The sequence below is a fragment of the Podarcis cretensis genome, assembly GCF_951804945.1.
Source record: "Podarcis cretensis genome assembly, chromosome: 9".
NCBI lineage: Eukaryota > Metazoa > Chordata > Lepidosauria > Squamata > Lacertidae > Podarcis > Podarcis cretensis.
The window spans coordinates 52,058,149-52,077,795 of NC_137178.1; the positions used below are offsets into that span (position 1 = coordinate 52,058,149).

General features: G+C 41.1%; 1 protein-coding gene across 2 annotated transcripts in view; it reads left to right on the forward strand.

Annotated features, from left to right (window-relative positions):
- Positions 1-19,647, forward strand: part of WWC2 (WW and C2 domain containing 2) — a 114,552-nt gene that overhangs the window by 85,697 nt on the left and 9,208 nt on the right. For both annotated transcript variants that reach the window (XM_079991363.1, XM_079991364.1), the window contains exons 12-19: positions 1,794-1,917; positions 3,472-3,552; positions 3,656-3,742; positions 6,896-7,088; positions 9,238-9,402; positions 11,119-11,294; positions 12,605-12,803; positions 15,095-15,256. In XM_079991363.1, coding sequence (XP_079847489.1) covers positions 1,794-1,917; positions 3,472-3,552; positions 3,656-3,742; positions 6,896-7,088; positions 9,238-9,402; positions 11,119-11,294; positions 12,605-12,803; positions 15,095-15,256 — 1,187 coding nt within the window. The remainder of the gene's footprint in view (positions 1-1,793; positions 1,918-3,471; positions 3,553-3,655; positions 3,743-6,895; positions 7,089-9,237; positions 9,403-11,118; positions 11,295-12,604; positions 12,804-15,094; positions 15,257-19,647) is intronic.

Below are 19,647 nucleotides of genomic sequence, written 5' to 3' on the forward strand. Positions count from 1 at the left end.
AACATAGGTTTTCCCATGCCAAATATCTTTGGGAGTAACAGAGTTAGAATAACCATGAAGTTCTTCCACAGACAGTCTCTGTCATTGTCAAAGTCGATTTCAGACTGCTGCGGTTATTCCTGGGGGTAATCAATAAATCATGTCATCACCTTCACCCCTCTCAAAGTGGTGGAAGAAAAAGCACTTCATCATCAAGGAAAAAGCATCCCCACTGCTACAAATGAAAGGAGAAATGCAGCAATCAATCCTCTAATCTGAAGCCTTAAAATTTAAACATCTTAACAAGATGTAAAGTCATGACTCAGGAGGGGGGCGTAATGCATACCAATACACTTGGCTCCTTGGCAGATGAAAGGACTCCTCAGCCTTGCAACTTATTATATTACAGGATGCTGCTTACAGTGAATGTTTCTTGCTCTCTGCAGGAAACTCTAGCTCATGAATGTGAGCTGAAGATTGAAATTAAGAGGTGGTTGGCCCTAAAGATTCTCCTTAAGTTTTGATAGTAGAATCATATCAAATTCGGCAGAACAGATCACTGCTGAAACGAAGGCAGAATTAGAAATAATTTCTTACAGGGATTTTGGTAGGAAGAATTCTGTATGATATTTTAATTCAAGTGTGGCCAGCCAACTAATGTCATCTGACCTGAAGCACTTGGGCAGCCTTCTTCCTAAGGAGAGATGCCTTTTCAAACATGAATAGCCCATCTGTCATCCATTCTGCAAGCTCCTTTTATGTGGGAGAGGAGCAACACCTTTGAAAGTGTACATCATCCAGGTGTGACCTGCCCAATTGGCACTTTCAGAGCTTCCTCTTCTCAGGTGTAAGGTTGTCCAGTGCTGGACAGTCTCCTATCTGTGTCGAGTTTTGGAGATGCAGATTGGGACATCTGACAGCCAACCCAATCTGCACTTTCAGAGGCATCTCTTGGGCCACTGAGCCACATAAAAAACCAGTCCCCCAGTTGATTCACCCTGTCTGTGGTTTAGTAACCTTTGATAGGGCAAAGGATAGGTTCCCCAATCCTGTCCTAATTGCTAGGTGTGGGGACTGATTCACTTGTAGGCCAAGTTGAATGGGGCCTTTGCTCTAACTTGGTCCTTAGATGTTCCATTTGTAAGGCTTGTCAAGCACACTGCTTTATAGTGTTTCTCAAATAGAATGCGGTGGGAAGCTTGAAAGGTGGGGAATATTCATTTGTAGCTAAGATCTTGGAATAATGCCGATGGGAAACTTATGGGCAAGTTAATAACGGTGCTAGGCTATGAAGCTGATTAGTTTTGCACAAAAGCCCTAATGAAAGTATGCAATACATTGGTTTTCCACTAGTATGTTAGAAACTACAAATGGATCATTCCCAGACCTGAGATTGGCACATCAAGGGCACCAGCATTCCCATTTTCTTTGTTTGGTGGGGGTATTGTTTTTTGGGGGGGGAGAAATGGGGATATTGTGATAAGATGCAAAGCAAGATAGTCCTCCTTTACCTTTAATGGTTGTACAAAAGAGAATTGTAGTGGTGGTAGCTTTTTTCAGCCCTAAACATCAAGATGCACTTAACACATTCTCTCTTCTATGTGATTGTAGGTTGGGGTTAAAGGGGAGTCCTGGATCTAAAAAGGTGTGGTGCTATTTCAGTAAATAAGAATAAATGACTTGTGATGAAACGAGTTACTCTGCTTGATGTCCAAGATGCTTTTCAACTTGACTGTGACTTTAGAGCTTTGTGTATATGCTTTTCAGATTGATAGAACCTAAAACAAAGATTTTCTTCCTTCTTGCCTACTTAGGTGTTGACTTACCAAGAAGAACAGTAAGTCACCACCTTGAGGAGAAGGCAGGGTGTGTATCTGCTGCAGTATCTGACGAGTCCATGGCCGGAGACAGTGGAGTATACGAAGCTTCTGTAAAACAGTAGGTTTAAGGCAGAATTCCATTTATCCAAAACTAAAATTTGAGCATCTGGCTCTGTCATGTCCAGGCATTTTGCAACAATTTGAAAAATAGTATGTGGGGCTGAGTCGAAACAATTTATCTCATTTTGTATTGGTTCCCCACTCCCTTTGCTCATTTGGGTAATTGTAAACACCTTCTCACTATTTTGATGATGAGCTTCCCCTGCTGTTTCATTGCCCACACAATCCTCAGCCTCATTTGCCCACACTTACCGGCTATTGAAACTTATGTCATTTTGTCAATAGCGTCACAATGCTGCATCTGACATGATGGTGTCACACAGATACCACTTACCAAAATAATGTGAGTTGCCACAACCTATTGTATTAAAATGCAGTGTGGATGAACCAAGACTGTGGATTGAAAGGACAAAGAATTTTTAAAACTGCACAGAAACAAGCATCAACCAGGGGACCAAAGGAGTACTGTATAAGAAACAAGTATAGCTAGGGGTTGCGGGGTTGTAATCTTTTGGGTATTTTGAAACCATTGGCTTGAAGGACAGGTTATAAATCTGTAATAATAATATAAAAGGAATATCAACTTTGCAAAAACCATACTGCATACCCCTAATTTAAATTTAATAGTGTACTGTTGAAACATCTGAGAATTCAAAGGCAGGATTAAAATATTAGTATTAATAGTAATTAACTTACATGCAGACCAATCTGAATCCCATTTTTTGGCTGTAACATCTGCAGGGCCCCCCGGTGTGCTCACCAAACACATAAGGTAACATCACCGGGAGCAGAAGAGGGGACAGAGCTGGATCAGCTAAGGATCCACTGGAACTTAATTAAAGTGGTCTAGTTACTGGCAATGGGCCTGATCTGAGCTTTTCTGCTGGGCCAGCTATGGTTTTGTTGCCCCATTCTGCCTTGCTGTTGAGATTTAAAATTGCTCCCATAGTTGGCCTTTCATTCATTCATTCATTCATTCATGTTAGCACAGAAAGAGGAGAAAGAAGATACTACTTGTAGAGACTGAAAAAATAATCTAACATCCCAATGCATTGCTTTCAAGAACAGAGGACTTTTCATTTGTTGTTTTTAAAAAAGCTCTTTCTTGTTTCAAAGCACATTTCTTTATAATAATCAAAATAAATGACCTAATAAACACTGAAGGGTAAAACACAATTTTATACAATTTGAGGCCAATTGCAAGCATGTATGAATGGGGGGGTTTCTAGTCCTTGTATTGATTTGTTCTCTCTTTGCGCATGCAAGCAATTATAAACGATGATGACCCTTCAAGGGAGGATCCTCAAATAATTAGCCATTAGTGAGATCTACCTTAGCAATACTTCCTTCCTAGATCCACAAGCAAGTAGCTGTTTTCTGTCATCACTTTTTGACATTACATATGAAACGGAAAAATACCAAGCATTGACCTGAACAGTGCACTTGGAACAATCTTACAGTTTTGGTATAGAATAAATAAAGTATATTACTGTTCAAAGGTATAAATGTTGGTCCGCTGTGGCTATTCAACCTCTTTTCCTCTCTCCTATAGACCAAACGATAGTGAAGAAGTTGCATATAGTGAAGATGATACAACAGTTCTAGAGGCACCCCAAGTGCAAATAGGACTCCGGTAAGTCGGCGCATGTGAAAAGTCAGGCTATTCCTTGACACCTGCAAATGTATTACAAGTGTCTGATGCAAGGTTTTGTTTTGTTTTTGTCTCTTCTTAACAGATATGATACAAACAGCTCAAGTTTTGTGGTCATTGTGGGGCATTTACAAAATCTTCATGCCCTTCCTGTATCCCCTGGCTCCAAAGTGTAAGTAAAGTAATCCCCGGATTACGGTTTATCACATTTTTGGGATCCATGGGCATATTTGGAATTGGGAGAAAGTGCTGTGGGAACCCCCCTTTCTGGTTGCTTATCTTTCATCACCTCCCCACAAACATACTCCCCACAGACATACCAAAATTCAATGATCTTTGCTTTTCTGAGGAAGCTGGGTTAAAGTTGGATCCAGTAGAATTATTTAAGGGGTTTTTTTATTCTGTAAAGGTTGATGTCTTATTTCTGGACTGGATAAATACTCACATAGTCTTTAAGAAGATGGCGGTGGTGGAGGAGGGAACCTAACGTATGCAAGATTACACTTTCCCCTTCACACCAAAGCCCTGCCATGTGACCCCCTCCTTATTTTTCCATTCCATTTCAACCTTAGGAAGTTGTGTGCTCCTTCTCTGCGTCACAGAAGCACCCATCTTCTTTCTTTGCCAAGCAACGAACAATGCCCTGCCCCACAAATAAACAAGAATATAGGAAGATATTTTTAATACCTGTGAGGCTTCAAACTGTGCCTATACACAACTTTTTCAAAAGGTGGTCTCAGAGCTATAGGTGAACCCAGCCAAGGTGTCCCGGCACCTTTTAAGTTCCTGTTGCTTTTTGGCCTTACCTAAAAAAGGATACATAGTTTATAGTCCATATACATAGTTTATGTCCATAGTTTAGCAAAGCCCCATGTATGATATATGCCTGGATTTTTCTAACTATCAGTTTGACAGGCAAGCAGAAAGTCTTCTCCAGAAGGAGCTGACCTTAAACTGACTATACCTTTTGAGTTGTATCTGAGATTCATATGCTACCTGGAGACCATTTTAAACATTCATTGTATGTGTGTAATGCATTTGCATTTCAAAGGGAATGGAGTTTCACCTTCTCACTTGATAAGCAGAGCAGCGCCTTTTTGCAAAAGCATGAAATGCCTCTTTTACTGGGAGCACTTGTTTCCGTCAAGGTAGCTTAATTTGTGGAAATATTTATGTACTAAAAGGCTGCTTTCTACCTCGCAATATGGTGTGGGAGTGCTCCCACAAGACTTAAGCTGTGTACACATTACTGCTTACTCTTGCTCCAGCTCATTCCCACCACTGGGAAACCAAGTAAGCATGACAATAAGCCACAGTCCATAGGTATCTTGTAGCTTCTTGAGAAATATTCCCAGCCTGATGTACTTTCCCTCAAACCAGCTTTCACCCAATTAGAAAATGGAAGCTGCGGTTAAGCGGAGGTATGTACAGTTCTGGATGCCATTGCATGTGCACAGGTAACAGCTTCGGTGAATTGGGAGTTCAGCATGGGGAAACAAACCAGGCATCAAGTGACAACATCCCTCCCCCGCCCGCCCCCCCCCCCCGGTTTGTATAGAAAAGTGAGAACAGGACTTGAAACACAGCAGGGAAAAACAACCTCACTGCGTTTCAAGCAACTAATGCAGTGTTTCCCAAACTTGGGTCTCCAGCTGTTGTGTTGTTGTTTTTTTGGACTACAACTCCCATCATCCCTAGCTATTGAGGGCAGTGGTCAGGGATGATGGGAATCGTAGTCTGAAAACAGCGGGAGATCCACATTGGGGAAACACTGCACTAATGTGTACATGGCCTTAGGAAACAATGTGGAACAGAGAGCGAGAGAGTGCTCCAGCTTGGTTTTTATTTTATCCCTCCCTGCTTTGTTTTCAAGCACGCAGTGTTGTGCAAGGAGCACTCCCAAGTTGCTGAGCTGTATTGTGGGATGAAGCAATATTACGAGCATTTCTTTAAGCTTTAATTGTGTGGTTGTGGCAAATAAACAAAAGCAGCTGTTTGGGGATAGCAGGACTAGCTATTTTCCGAACTGTAGATGTGGGTGGGGTTGATAACTGTAAAAAAAACTGGACCATAAAAATATTGGTTGACATTATTATATGAGTTGAGGGGGAAAGTCTTGGGATGAGTTGAGGGGGAAAGTCTTGGGATTTTTTAAATTTTTTAAATCTTGGGATTTTTTAAATTTTATTTTAAATAATTTCTTTGCCACTTTTCATTTAAAAATAAATCCCAAGGCAGTTTACAACAAAATAATAGTAAGAAGACTGTAGAAATGAAATAGTGAAGCTCCACAGTTACAGTCTCACGGTTGCTAAAAGGTGGCATCAGGAAACGCTTGTGCAAAAAGATGGGGTTTTGGTTTCACTTAAGATAAATAATAAAGTGTCTGTGAGAAAGGCAGCATTTGTAAATAACTTATTTTGTAGCATGATCAACAGAATTGTTCCAGAGATCTACATTAAAAAATAATAATAATCTAAGAGCAATATGAAGAGAAAGTGGCCTTTGAAGTAGATTACTGACCTCACGATTTCAACTGGTCATTGGGGTACAGGAACAATAACAGAAATGTTAGTGGGAATTGGACAACTTTATATGAAGGACTGAAGATTGTGGAAACTCCTGCTGGGGATTGTATTCACATGCAGCTGGATTTACACTGACATTTCATCACCTGTCACTGGAAATGGTCAAAACGAATTGTGTGGAGGGAGAAATGACAGTTTGTATGTGTGAACCAGCACTCAGAACCTGCTAAATGCTCTTAATATTTCTCTCTTCTCCTCCATTTTCTGTCACTTATTCTCCTTTACTTCTGTATTTTAGTCTATGTATCAGTATTCTGTTTACAATTCACAACGTTTCATTTCACTATTTCTTATTTTATTTCAAACTCTCAAATTTCTCTGCTTTATTTTCCTAGCCCTTTTTGCATCTTTAAAAGACATTTCCAACTTTCTAGCATATCACTATCAGGATAGTATTTAGCAACCTAACATATCCCCTGCTGTTTCCAGTAGGATAACGGACTCTACAAATTCCATCTGTGATTTGTGAGCTCTTCTTAACTCCCACCCACTCTTGAGTTTCAGCATTTCCATTTCTATTTTCACTTTTCTTTCTTTTCCCCCTAGTTTTCCCAATGGCCGGGTTAGGTGACACACCTTTACTATTGACATCTATAAGGTAGTGGGCACCGAAGTCTCTGCAGTTGAACATAAGACTTATCCAGGAATAAGACATTTCTTTTACAAGTGTTTTACACAGGGGCTTTGGGATACATGTTTGAATAATCGTTTGCATGTTTTCTCTTCCCACCTCCTAGGTATTTTAGAGTTGCAGTTCTTCCCTCTTCCGCTGACATCAGCTGTCTTTTCCGCACGAAAGTCCACTCTGCTGCTGAAACTCTTTTATTTAGTGAGATGTTCAGAGTAGCCATTTCCCAGGCCTCTTTGCAGCAGAAGACTTTGAGAGTGGATGTCTGCTCTGTCAGTAAAACTCGCTGGGAAGAATGCCTAGTAAGTATTCTTTATTATTGGCTTTGTTTGATGTTCTTTTGTTTTTTCTCATGCTGATAGATAGGAGGCTTCTGAGGCATGCATTAGCAACCTCCGCCGGACTTAATATATTCATCTCTGATATGGGATGATTGTGGAATTTAGATTCCCTTTTGATCACAGTATTACAGAGGTAGACAATTTGTTCAGTGCTGAGGGGTTCATTGAAAATGCATCATAAGCCTGAGGGCTGCAGCTAATATACATATTTTAGACACATGTAATAAGCATAATTTGCATATGGTTTTAATCGATGTAGTCAACGGCAAGCTACAATGAGCTTTGCAACAAAATAGTGTGCTCCAAGCATGGCAGCCTTTGGTTCAGCCTCTCAACTCAATTTTTTACATTTCAGCTTAGAAGTTGAAAACAGTAAGAATTTTTTTTTTGCAGGGGGGATTTGCTACTATTTGCATTTTTTCATCAGATTCTTCTACATCTCTCTCCAGCTGTGACAACTAGGAAATTTAATGAAAACTGAAAATCCTTTGTTTCTAGCAGATATGCAACCCACGTGGAGTAGTTATCCCTTTGGCCCATTTTTTATATATATATATCTTTAGGTTGCAGGTAGATGGACAGGGCTCAGTTTTTGTTGCTTTTATTTTGACTTCCTGTCACATTCACAGGCTGGAAGGGGATGATAGAAGATTGGAATTGAGCCTACTAAATACTTAAATGCCAAACAGTTGGTGCAATTGTTGTGCCTGCAGGAAGCAAACTTTTGTCTACCAGACAATGTTTTTGTTCTTTGGCTATGGAGAGAGGGAAATGCCCCTCCGCAACACAAGCACACAGGTTTATTTATTTTGAGAGCGTAGAAGCACTAGAATGTATTTTACGTTTGTGACACCTGTTTTCACTCCATGGCTGACACGATTCTGTCTTACTGTGGCTCTCAAAAGCCCCATTGACATGAACAAGAAACACACGAGTTAAATAGTTAAAATACAATTTTGGTGCTGATGCAATTTCCTGGCCTACGTTTTATGTTGATATCTGACAGCATTGACCCACAACACACATCAATACAGAAATGATGTGCAGCCTAGAAAACTTCAAAGCTAGTAAGTTTCTTCCATTCGCCTTTGGAAGAAGGTCTACTAAAGTGCCTTATACCAAATTGCTCCATGGAGCCCAATATTGCCTACAGACAATCTTATTCCAAGACAGAATTTCTCATGCCAGGGAATTGAGCCTGGGAACTTGTGCAAGCAAAGCATGGGTTCTGTCACTGAGCTCTGGCTCCTCCCCTACCTCAGTGGCAAAGGTGCGTCAAGCAAAATGGTCACATCCCCCCTGGATAAGAGCACCCTGGTAAGAAGCTGACTGCTCTGTTTTTTATTTGTGTTTCTCATGCTATCATTGCCTCAGTCACCATTCAGTGGATAATAGTATAACGGAAGCATATTGATTAATAACCATGGACACTGCTAGAGTTTAAAATGATGGCGCCTGAGGCATGTTGCGCAATAGGGCTCTTCAAGCTTCCAAATAGGAGCCTGAATTTTCTTTTCTTGCATATAAAACCACAATCTTTCCTCATGATGGACTGATGCCAGGGTTTTTGGTTTTTTTTTGCCCCAGGCACCAACTTAGTACTGTTTCTTGCATGGCTGTTATATTTGATTAGATTTACAGAATTTAAACTACTATATATATTTATCCTTTTGGCTATGCATTGTCTGGTCCTTAATATTTCTAGATTACAACACACACACACACACACACACACGTCTCCTTTAAATCAGGTTGTCCCCACATTGAGGGATAACACAACAGCAGCAAAAGACTGGCTGTTACCAACCAGTGAAGAAGATCTGGGTCCCTTATGTGGAGTCCTTCTGAATCCCGGTGGCTTGTGGGTTTCCCACAGGTAGTAGTTGCTGTGAGAACAGGATTCTGGGCTACTGTAGATGGGCCATTGTCCTGTTATTATGTAAGAGCTACAGGAAGTTAGAGGTATTTGAGGAGGCAGTGTAAAACCATGTTGACATATTTGCATTGTTTCATCAGGGATGGGGTGTTGTATCTAATAAAATTACTGTTGTTTTTTATTGATTTGATTTTCTAAATAACCAATGAATTATCATTTCACATTTCTGTGCAGGCTGGAACTCAAATAAGCCTGGCAGACTTGCCATGTTCGGATGAGACTTCTACTCTCTGGTATAACTTGCTGGCTTACAAGCAGATTCCTAGGAAAAAGAATAAGGGACTAAAGGAGGATCCTGTATTTGTACCAAACAATCAGTTGCCTGGCTCCTTGGACCTGGTAAGCAATGTGTGATGACTTCTGAACAGGAGACTAGAAAAATAGAAGCGGCCACGGTGAAGCAATTGTACTGTCTAATTATTTGCTCCCTCCTGCTGCTTTTGTTAGCTGACTGCCATATGGCCTGAGTGGAGGTGTGTAATTTGGCTTCTAAGAACCAAATCTACCTGGTAAGGGGGGGAAAAACACCTGCAAGCCGCATGTTACCACATTAAAAATTCCCTGTGCATAAAAAAACACAACGCTAGCTCATGGAGAAAGCTTAGGTTACTTTCCACAGTGTTATTTGTTTTGTTTATTTAACAAAATTTGTATTGTATTGTGTTCTTTTTTTAAAAAAAAAACCCCACTTGTAAGCAGTTTGCAACAATATAAAATAAACATTAAAAATGGTTGATGGAAAACAGTTAAAAACAGGCATTAAGATATTCAAAAGATAATTAAAACTAACAGAAGCTAAAGAAAAGCTCAAAACACATTAACCTCTATGTGTCTGGATATGTGTCTGAAAAGAGCACAGTGATGGTGCCTGTGGAATGTCAATAGGCAGGGACTTCCAAAATGTAGGCCCTGCCCACACTAGAAGTTGGACATCTTGCAAGGCCAGAATAAGGGTTAAGGGGCACCTATAACAATGCCAGTTCCACAGGTTGAAGCAGTAGAGTGTGTGCATATGGCATGAGGTGTTCCTGCAAGTAAACTTTAGGGCTTTATATACTCATAGTAACACCAGTGCTGTTGTTTTTACATGGAGTTCAGTTATTCAGTCCACACATACACACACACACACACACACACACACACACACACACACACACACCTTCTGCCTGTACTTGGACTCCTATTCTCAGCTACAAAGTGCACAGTTATAGTGGGCCTGCTTGGATTATCTTCTTTCCTTGATCTGCTATTCTATGCGTGATAAAAAGTAAGAGCATATGCTGCCTACCTGGCATGCGTAGCCTTCCTGAAACATGTATAACATTCTTAAAGGCACATAAAATCCATCGCACACAGGCCCGATCCCATGGTTGCTTCCTAGAGTTTACCTGGAATGACAGCTTACAGGATCCGGGCCTTCCTGCATTGGATTTAATGAACATGTCTTTTATGAACATTATGTTCATGTACGATTGTCCCGCTTCAGCAGCGTGGGAAGGGAATGAGCATTCCTGTTCGCTACTACAAGTCGGGGAGCAGAGCCAGAAAAAGTTGTAATCTTACCTGGCTGGTTGACATTTATGAATGTCAGATACTTCCGTAAAGTTTGCTTTTGCCAGCTATGCATAAATGGCAGCTAGTTTTTTGCAGCATGTGGTTAATACGTAATTTTGCACCAAAGAACCACAATATATTTCCTTTACTATATCCTTTCTGAGACAGTACATTTTGGTAGGGGGTATAATTTTCACAAGGGATGCATGAATTCTGAAGTCACATGGAAACCTGGTGTCACGTGAGCAACCAAATATGCTCAGCCCTGAGTTTCTCATGATGTTGCCCTGCTTAGGTTCATGTGTTCCTGCAGATGTTTTTGTGATCAATACATTTAATCAACACCTTTTCTGAAAGGTGGATTCTGGTAGAGTGTAATTGGCAATGCCAGTGTAATTGACAAAAGCATTGTCTGTTCACAACTATTAATAGGGCAGGTTTTATAAGTAACATCACTCAGTATGTCTTCTAATGTAGATCTGCTTCCAATGTCTCTGTTAGGATGCTGTGTCAGCATTACTGGAAAGGACATCAGCAGAGCTGCAGGCAGTAGAACAAGAGTTGGCAGAGGAGGAAGATGAAAATGAGGAGGAGGAAGAAGAAGAGGAGGAGGAGGAAGAAGAAGAAGAAGAAGAAGAGAAGGGTGTACAGGAGCCACAACATGTTGAAGAAGACTGGTAGATTGGTTTTTTAAAAAATAAATAAAAATACTATTATTTATAAAGCAACATCAAAAACAAGGCTGATCAATGAAAGAAACCTCTGCTCACCATCTGCTCCTCATGCATGTAAAATTAATTTCTTACCCTTTTAGACCCCTTGGTGGAGAACTGCACGTTTCACTTGCTGTTTTCCCTACACCAGTTTCCCCAGTGCTGAAGAGAGAAGCTGCTTTTGTTTGTTTGTTTTAAATTTAAGTAGTATCTTGTGTCTTGAGTGGGAAGTGCAGCAGGAATTATGAATGGCATATCCGCCGCACACGCTTCCACCGTTGAGTCTGCACACAATTAAGATTTCCAGGAGACCCCCACCCCTTGGAATCCCAACCCCCATTTTCCCTGCCAGCCCTGGCACCACACTGTCTGCACATGAGAAGTGTGTTTTCAGAGGGGAAGCCTAGGGGACATGCATTGGCTCTCCCCATGAGTTTGTGGGCGGACAGCGATGCAGCCGGAAGGCAAAGGCCTGCTCTCTCTCTCTCCCCTTAATAGCACAGAAGCTAATGACTTAAGGGACTACAGCCCACTCCCCATGCGTAAGAACCTGTGAGACCTGTTGGATCAGACCAAAGGTCCATTTAGTCCAACATCCTATTTCCCTTGGTGACCAGTCAGATGCCTATAAGCAGGTTGTGAAGGCACTAGCCCCTCCCTTTTGTTTTATGCTATTTAATGACATAAAACAATGAAGATGGGTATTATCTCTTCTTTGGAGCCAGCCTTGCATTGTCCACAATAAATGTCGAGTTTGGGTGATTCATCTTTCAGTAGAGATGTTCTTAAATGTGGATTAATTGCCTTGTGTTAAGATCTCACGTAAAAAAGAATTAATGCAGGTAAAGTGGCCCCCCCCCATGTTAATATAATCTTGATATCTGTAGAGAATGTGAAAAGCATTAGTCTGTATTTGCTAGTTCTACATTTGCTGGTTAATAATCATGAGAAAGGTATCTTGCATCTCTCCATTAGAACCATCTGTGGATGTCAAACGTACTGCGCTTTTGTCAGAATGTTCTAAGGGAACCGATTTGCAACAGAGCTTTCTGTTTTTCTTGGAGCGGATGACTAATATAATGCATTCACATGTCGGATCATGAAAGCGTTGTACTGAAATTCTAATCTACTTCTGGCTGAGATAATGTGTCGATAATAATATATCTTTTGTACAGGGTTCAGATCCCAGGCACGCCAGTGTTTTTTCTTTTTCTTTCCTCTTTGCGGGCCTTGTCAGTTTTCAAGGGTAAACTTGGGTTACTTTGTTCTCACAGGCTAGGAATGCTGGAAGAGGCATCCAGTGAGATTGTGACAGAAGAAGAGGACAATGTTAAAGGGGCAGAGGGAAGCAGATACTCAGATGACAACAGATTCTGCCTTAAACTGGTAGAGGAAGGTGAAACCAAGCACAGGGAAGACAGAAATCATGCACACGCGTGTCACAATGAGCAAGCAACGGCACCACCCATACTGGTGAATATTTTAGATTGTTTCTCTAATGCACCACAAAGAAGACACTGACATCCTGTGGCTGTGTTTGATCGAGCAAGGTGGTGTGTTTAAAGGCAACAGTGTTTGTCATAAGGAATCTGTTTATTGTTTTCAGCCCTATGTTAATAAATGAAGGCCTGGTTTGCATGTAACATTAAACCATAATTCAAAGCAAACCATAGTTTATGAGCACATAGCTCCACTGGAAAACAAACACAAGCTGGAGTCTGGCTTATTGTGGTGCCTGGGCCTTTTAACGTGGTTTGTTTCCTTCCAAACAACGCACAATCAAGAGCCAAGGTTTGTGCACCAGGAGTGGGAGGGGTCTGCATGCGGTAAGCACCAGCACTGCTTCTTCATGTTATATTTTTATGCACGAACCTGGCCAAAGTCAGCTCAGCGTTTAAACTCTCCATTGATTTCTAACAGGTTCTGTCCCCTCTGGCAAAGTGATCCTTTTTTTGTTTTGATATACAGTAAAGGGGAAAAGCAGAAAAGAGATTCTTAAGTCCTCAAGAAAAGCATTCAGCTTGCTAGTTAACATTTAATGTTTATTTGGGAGATTATTCATGTTTAATAATGAATGTATTAAATATTTAATAGGCTATTTTAATGTTTAAGCTATACTTGCATACACGGATGGTTTAATATTTTTGTTTTTGCATTTGTTATGAAGTTTTAATAATAAGGGCTCAGCGCTTCAGAGCAGTGCAGGAGAATTGTGTGTTGTGTGTTTAGGTTGTAAGCTTTAGTCAAAGAATTGGTGGAATTAAACAATGAAAAAGCACTTTTGATCAACTAAAAAGGTGTCTCCCAGTTAAGGAGGCAGTACCTATGGGGTGGGATCCAGACCTGCTCTTCTGTGAGCAGAAGGACTCCTCCTATGGAGGTCAAATGGATCCAGTGGAGACACCCACTGCATGAAGTGGATTCTGCTGTGGGCAGAAGGAGTGGGAGAGTGATTTTCACCAATTTCCCTTTCCCCTGCAGTTCTGAATGATCCTCCAACCCTCTGGATCAGGTTTTGTTTTTTGTTTTGTTTTTTTGTGAGGGGAGGGGGAGAGAGATTGGAAGGGAAGAGAAAATATCACCCCAAATCAGCTCTGCCTCTTCAGCTAGTTTTCACAGTTGCAACTCTGGATCCGACCCACTAAAAACAATTACTTTAAGTACAAAAATTATGGGTAGCAGGCAGCATCTTCAAAGAGACACTCCTCTTCCTTTTGCATGAAGGAATGGCTTTGGAAGCATGTGAGTACAGTATCTGTACTTTGATAAAGCATCTTCTTCCTCTGATCTTGGACTGCAGCCTGATTTTTATGAATGGCCAGGCCTGTTCTCCCTCCTCTTATTTTTATTTTTATTTTACTTTCCATATAAACAAAGTGATCTCCAAGTACCAGATGATTGTTCCTTCTTAGCACCACAGCTGCTCCTTTGGAAAAACCAAACAGAAACAGAAGATATTGATAAGACCTCTTGGTTATATAGAGTCTTGAGCAATGTCTCAGGATATGTTCATTGGCTAGAATCTGTTTGATGCCTCCACTGATGGCCTAAGTTTCCTACATTTTAATCGTTCTGCAAAAATAACATACACATTTAACAGAATACCTGAAGGATTGGTCCACATTCTTGTACTACCCCACTGAGAATTTTAGCATAATTCACAAGAGTAGCCAGTTCTGGTTACTTCCATCAGTTCTTCTAAGACCTGGGATTTAAGTAAAGGGAGGAGTTGTTGGAGTTGTTGTTTTAGAATAGGAAATACTTTTTTTCTCCAGTATTTGTTTCACCACCTCTAGAGAGGACAACAGCATTCCTGCAGTTAGCAAATGGTAGGCCTCGCTATAAGTGTTAGTTTTAAACAGGCAATATGACTTCATTGACTTAAAATGGTATCCAGCTTTCATTCTCCTGCAAGGTTTTTGTTTCCATTAGTAAAATCAGAAACTTCTAACCTGAGGTCAGCCTTTTGTCCCTTGTTTCAGCCTGAGTCACAAGCCTTTAATATCAAGTACAATATGAGTAGGGGAAATCATTGTTAATTAAGATTCACATGCCATTCAGGCAGGTGAGTCTGTGATGCTTTGTGCAGTAAGATTCACACGTGTCCCACATTGAAATAGTACCTACTGCCTATTATTGCCGAGTGGTGCATTGGATTCTTTGTCTTTATCTTAACTAATTTGTGCCAGAATGGGAGGGAAAGCAAGCTTCGTGGGGAGGTTTTGGTTTTAAGGATTGACAACAATGCACAATATCCTCAACAGGTTGATAAGGAAACGAACACAGAAGACAGGCGTGAGGGTGTGGCTGTACGACCCAAGGACAGAGCCGGCCTCAAGTCTCAGCAGCATCCCTTTGTCAGAAACAGCATGATAGTGCGCTCACAAACTTTCTCTCCAGGCGAGCGGAACCAGTACATCTGCAGGGTAAGACAAAGAGTGTTCTCCGCGAGGTCCCATTAACTAAAAGACTCATTTAATTTCTTTGGCAGTAGCACGCTACTGGCAATGAGCCATATACTGACAACCCGGCATCCATCTCTCAGCTGCTAAGCTATAGCAAGCTTGTCACTCTTGCCTGTGGACTTTAGAATTTGCTGCTTGCCATGAGCGAGCCTGGAGCTTGTTGCTGCTGTTGACATCCCCCTCACCCCACCCCACTGACATAAACACATTCACACTTTGCCATATAAGCAGTACAGTGGTACCTCGGGTTACATACGCTTCGGGTTACATACGCTTCAGGTTACATACGCTTCAGGTTACAGACTCTGCTAACCCAGAAATAGTACCTCAGGTTAAGAAATTTGCTTCAGGATGAGAACAGAAATTGTGCAGCAGCAGCGCGGCGGCAGCGGGAGGCCCCATTAGCTAAAGTGGTGCTTCAGGTTAAGAACAGTTTCAGGTTAAGAACGGACCTCCGGAACGAATTAAGTACTTAACCCGAGGTACCACTGTACACACTTACTTAGGAGACAGGCTGTACCCAGGCATTTAAAGCACAAGGCTTCTGTCAGAGAATCATTGGCACTGTAATTTACCCCTCACAGAGCTACAATTTCCAGAACCCTTAACAAACTACAGTTCCCAGGATGCTTTGGGGGAAGTCATGTGATTTAAATATACGAGGGTGCACACAGGCCTCAGCCTGAAGTCAGTAAGGCTTGCTTCCAAGTGTGTAGGATTGCACTGTAATTCCATATGCCAGGAGTGGGGGGCCTTTTTCAGTCTGAGGTCTGCGTGCTCTCTTGGGCAGCCTTCTGGTGGGAGGCCCAAAAAATGAATGCAGGCTAACACACCTAACTTCACATGTGTACTACTGGAGTGTGAACTGGTGGTGACTGATCTGGAAAAAGATATTGAGGCTGTAGCAGATGACTCAGTGAAAATTTCAACCCATTATTCAGCAGCTGTGAAAAAAATGGATTCCATGCTAGGGACCATTAAGAAAGGGATTAGAAATATAACTGCCATTATCATAATGCCATTAAACAAAGCTATAGTGCAACCACACTAGGAATACTGTTCCAGTATCATGGGAAAGGTGCAAATAAGGGCAACCAAAAAGATTATAGGGCTGGAGCAACTCCTCTGTGATGGAAGGCTACAGCACCGGGGCTTTTTAGTGTAGAAAAAAGGCAAGTAAGCGGGGAGGGGCTCGATGGAAGTCTATAAAATGGGTGTGGGAAAAGTAGATAGGGAGACATTTTTCTCCCCTCATAGTACTGGAATCGGAGGGGGGGGGGGCTATCCAAATCAAGCTGAATGTTGGAATACTCATGGCAGACAAGAAATACTCATCACATGGCACAGATCAGCTAAGGAATTTAGCACCACAGTATATGTTCATGGCCACCTGCATGGATGACTTTAAGACAAATTAGTGGAGGATAAGGCCACTGAAAGACGCTAGGCACCATGACTATGTGCTGCCTCCAGTATCAGACGCAGTATGTCCAGCAGGGCTGCTGTTATGTCCTTAAATTAGCAGACCAGTGGATGCAGTTCTTACCTCTGCAGAGCAGGCGACATTCCAACCACACAAAAGCAAAGGTTTCTACACCACAACCACCCCACATGCACACATCTGCCTGTCCAGGCAGGCAAGCAAGAGTCATTATCACAACATAAGGACACTTCCCAGTCAGGCAAAAGCTTTTGAGGAGGGCCAAGATTGTGTTCGATGGAGATGGGGAAGGGCTTGGGAAAAGTCCCAGTGGCTGGATAGAGATGCCTAGATGGCTGCATTGGCCTCCCCTCAAGCCTAAGATAATCTGGTCTCTTTTTCCTGTGGTGACCTCTGCTAATGCAATTGTTTATATGCAACATGCTGCTTCTGTGAGATTTCTAGGAGCATATAATTTTGAAATTAATATATGCAATGTGGAAATGGCACATCCTCTGACGGTGCTGTTTCAGAAATACCTTTTCTGGAAGAAGCTGTACCGACACAGTTTCCATGGAGCTCCTTTAGTTCCAAAGCAACAGTTTACACATTATCATAGTAGTGCTTTCAGACAAACTGCTCATGTGAAAACTGAGACGGTAGAGTTACATGAGAGACTTGCAAACAATCAGTGACTGAATGTATGAATATTCAGTTCGGCTTCCATTACTCTGAAGATCGCTCCTTATCCTCCCTTCCAGTTGCAGAGGGTTGAACAATTTCTGTCTGATTCTGAAATGCTAAATATCTAAAAACTGGATGCTAAACAAAGCCTTGTTCTTCACACTTCATATAATATCATCTTTTTAGCTGTTCTTTAAATCTTTCCTAAATTGAACTGGGTCTTCATTTGGGATGTGGAGGAAAGCTATTGTAGTGTATAAATCAAGACCCCTACATTTGAGGTGCTAGTAATTTTCCATCATGGATACAACAATTTCAAAATGGCAGCCATCTTTGTGCTGTGGCATTGTATGGTCGAATTGTGGTTAATTTTTTGTTCAAGCTGTCCCTCCCTCTGTCTGTGATGACTAACTGGACTGGCTTTTCTCGAATAAAACTCTGAAGGCTTGAGCCCCCTCAGTCTCAAATCCAAAGGAGGGCCTAGGAGAAAGGTGGCAAATGTGGTTAAAGTAGCTACCGGCATAGCATGCAGCCATACCTAAGAAGTGGGCGCACAAAATGGTGAATCCTTGAGACAACCCAACTGGAGGCCCAACGTGAATGAACAAGAGCTAGCAAAAGGCCTGTAAAACTCTACATTGCCTTGCCAAAAAGGGACACATGACATATATGTGCTGATAAACACTTGATCTATCTTGGTTGCCTTTACACAATCCCACTAGCTATCTCATTCAGACTATTAGCCTTTACACACGTGTGTGTGTGTGTGTGTGTCCATCCATGTGTGTCCCAATCTTATGCACTCCTTTAGAGGTTTCACCCAGATTGAACATATATCTAGCACTTTGGAAACTAGGTCAAAAGTCTCTACTAAAAGAGTTTATTTTACCAAATGGGGAAATACGGTTCATCTACCATGATTAATTCCTAACAAATCTATGTTGGCTGCTACTGATTACACCATTTACCATATAATACTATTTATTATCCATCTTTCTTTAAAAGTAATAATTCTTTCTTTAAAAGTAATAATTCTGCAAATCGTATAATGGGAAACTGAGCTTTTGATTCTGTTTGTACCTCTCCGTATGCATAAGTGACATTTAAGCACTAATGTATGGCATTATCATCCATGATCGCTTAACAGCGTACTTCCTAGAGTAGGAAAACTAATGTCTCTTTGGGGAGAGAGAAACCTAGATCACAAAGCTATTTTTCAAATGCTAGCTACATCAGCGTATTTTAAGACTCAGATCTTGTTAATTATTGAAAATTCTGTGGTATAATTCTTGTAAATAATGTTGTTTAATATGCCTTCTAGAAGAACTGAAATGTATATCTTGCATGTAGTTTCTTTTCATTTAAAGTTTAATATGACATTTTTGTTTATACAATACAAAATCATTCCCTCGGCGTTACCTTGTCTTGGAATGCAACCCGTTGAGGATATACAGCAAGAAAAATGAGATTATTTGAAGGGGGTGGGGATTAAAAGTGAGACAATCTGCAATTAGTTAACAAAACTGGAGTTACAGTTCAAAGGCATCCAGAAAGTTGTTTGTTGCTCTTGCACTGTGATATCATTCTACGTGGTGTTTCATGGAATAGCATCGGAAACAAAGACAGGATCCTTCTCAGAAGGACCTTTCAATATAAGACAGAAATGTGGAGAAGCAAACAATTCTACGTTTTGAATTGGTTGTAATCTTAGGTCTGAGGAAAATATTCACTGCAGTCAACTGTAATAATACTAAATCATGGTTTAGCGTTCTATTAAATGCAAGCAGCTTTGAGTCTTGGGCTTACATATGCTCCCTTTCCCCTCCATGGGGAGAGAAGGATATTGGAAGCTCCCATTCCTTGTTTGCAGGAAACCACAGTTGGCTGTTTTGTCCAAACACAGCAAATTCCAGCCTTTCGGTTGCTACTAAATTAGAGCAGAAGCATTCAGTTACTGTTCCCAAGGGCGTGAGGAAGGAGTGCTTGAGCCCAAAGCTTGGACCTGTAATGCTACACCAGTGTTCTGTATGAACAGTAGTTGATCAAGCAAAGGTCCCAATTTGGTGCAGAGGGAAAAGTCCAACATTACATGTGCCTATGTAAGCTTTTTTTAAAAAAAATAAGTAAATCAGTTTTCAGTACATAGCTTCTTAATCCATTGTGCACTCTCCTGCTTAGAGTTTTGTTGCAGTCTGTAGAACCTTAAAGCACAGTGAATTAAGTTTCCTCACATTAACCAAAATAAAGA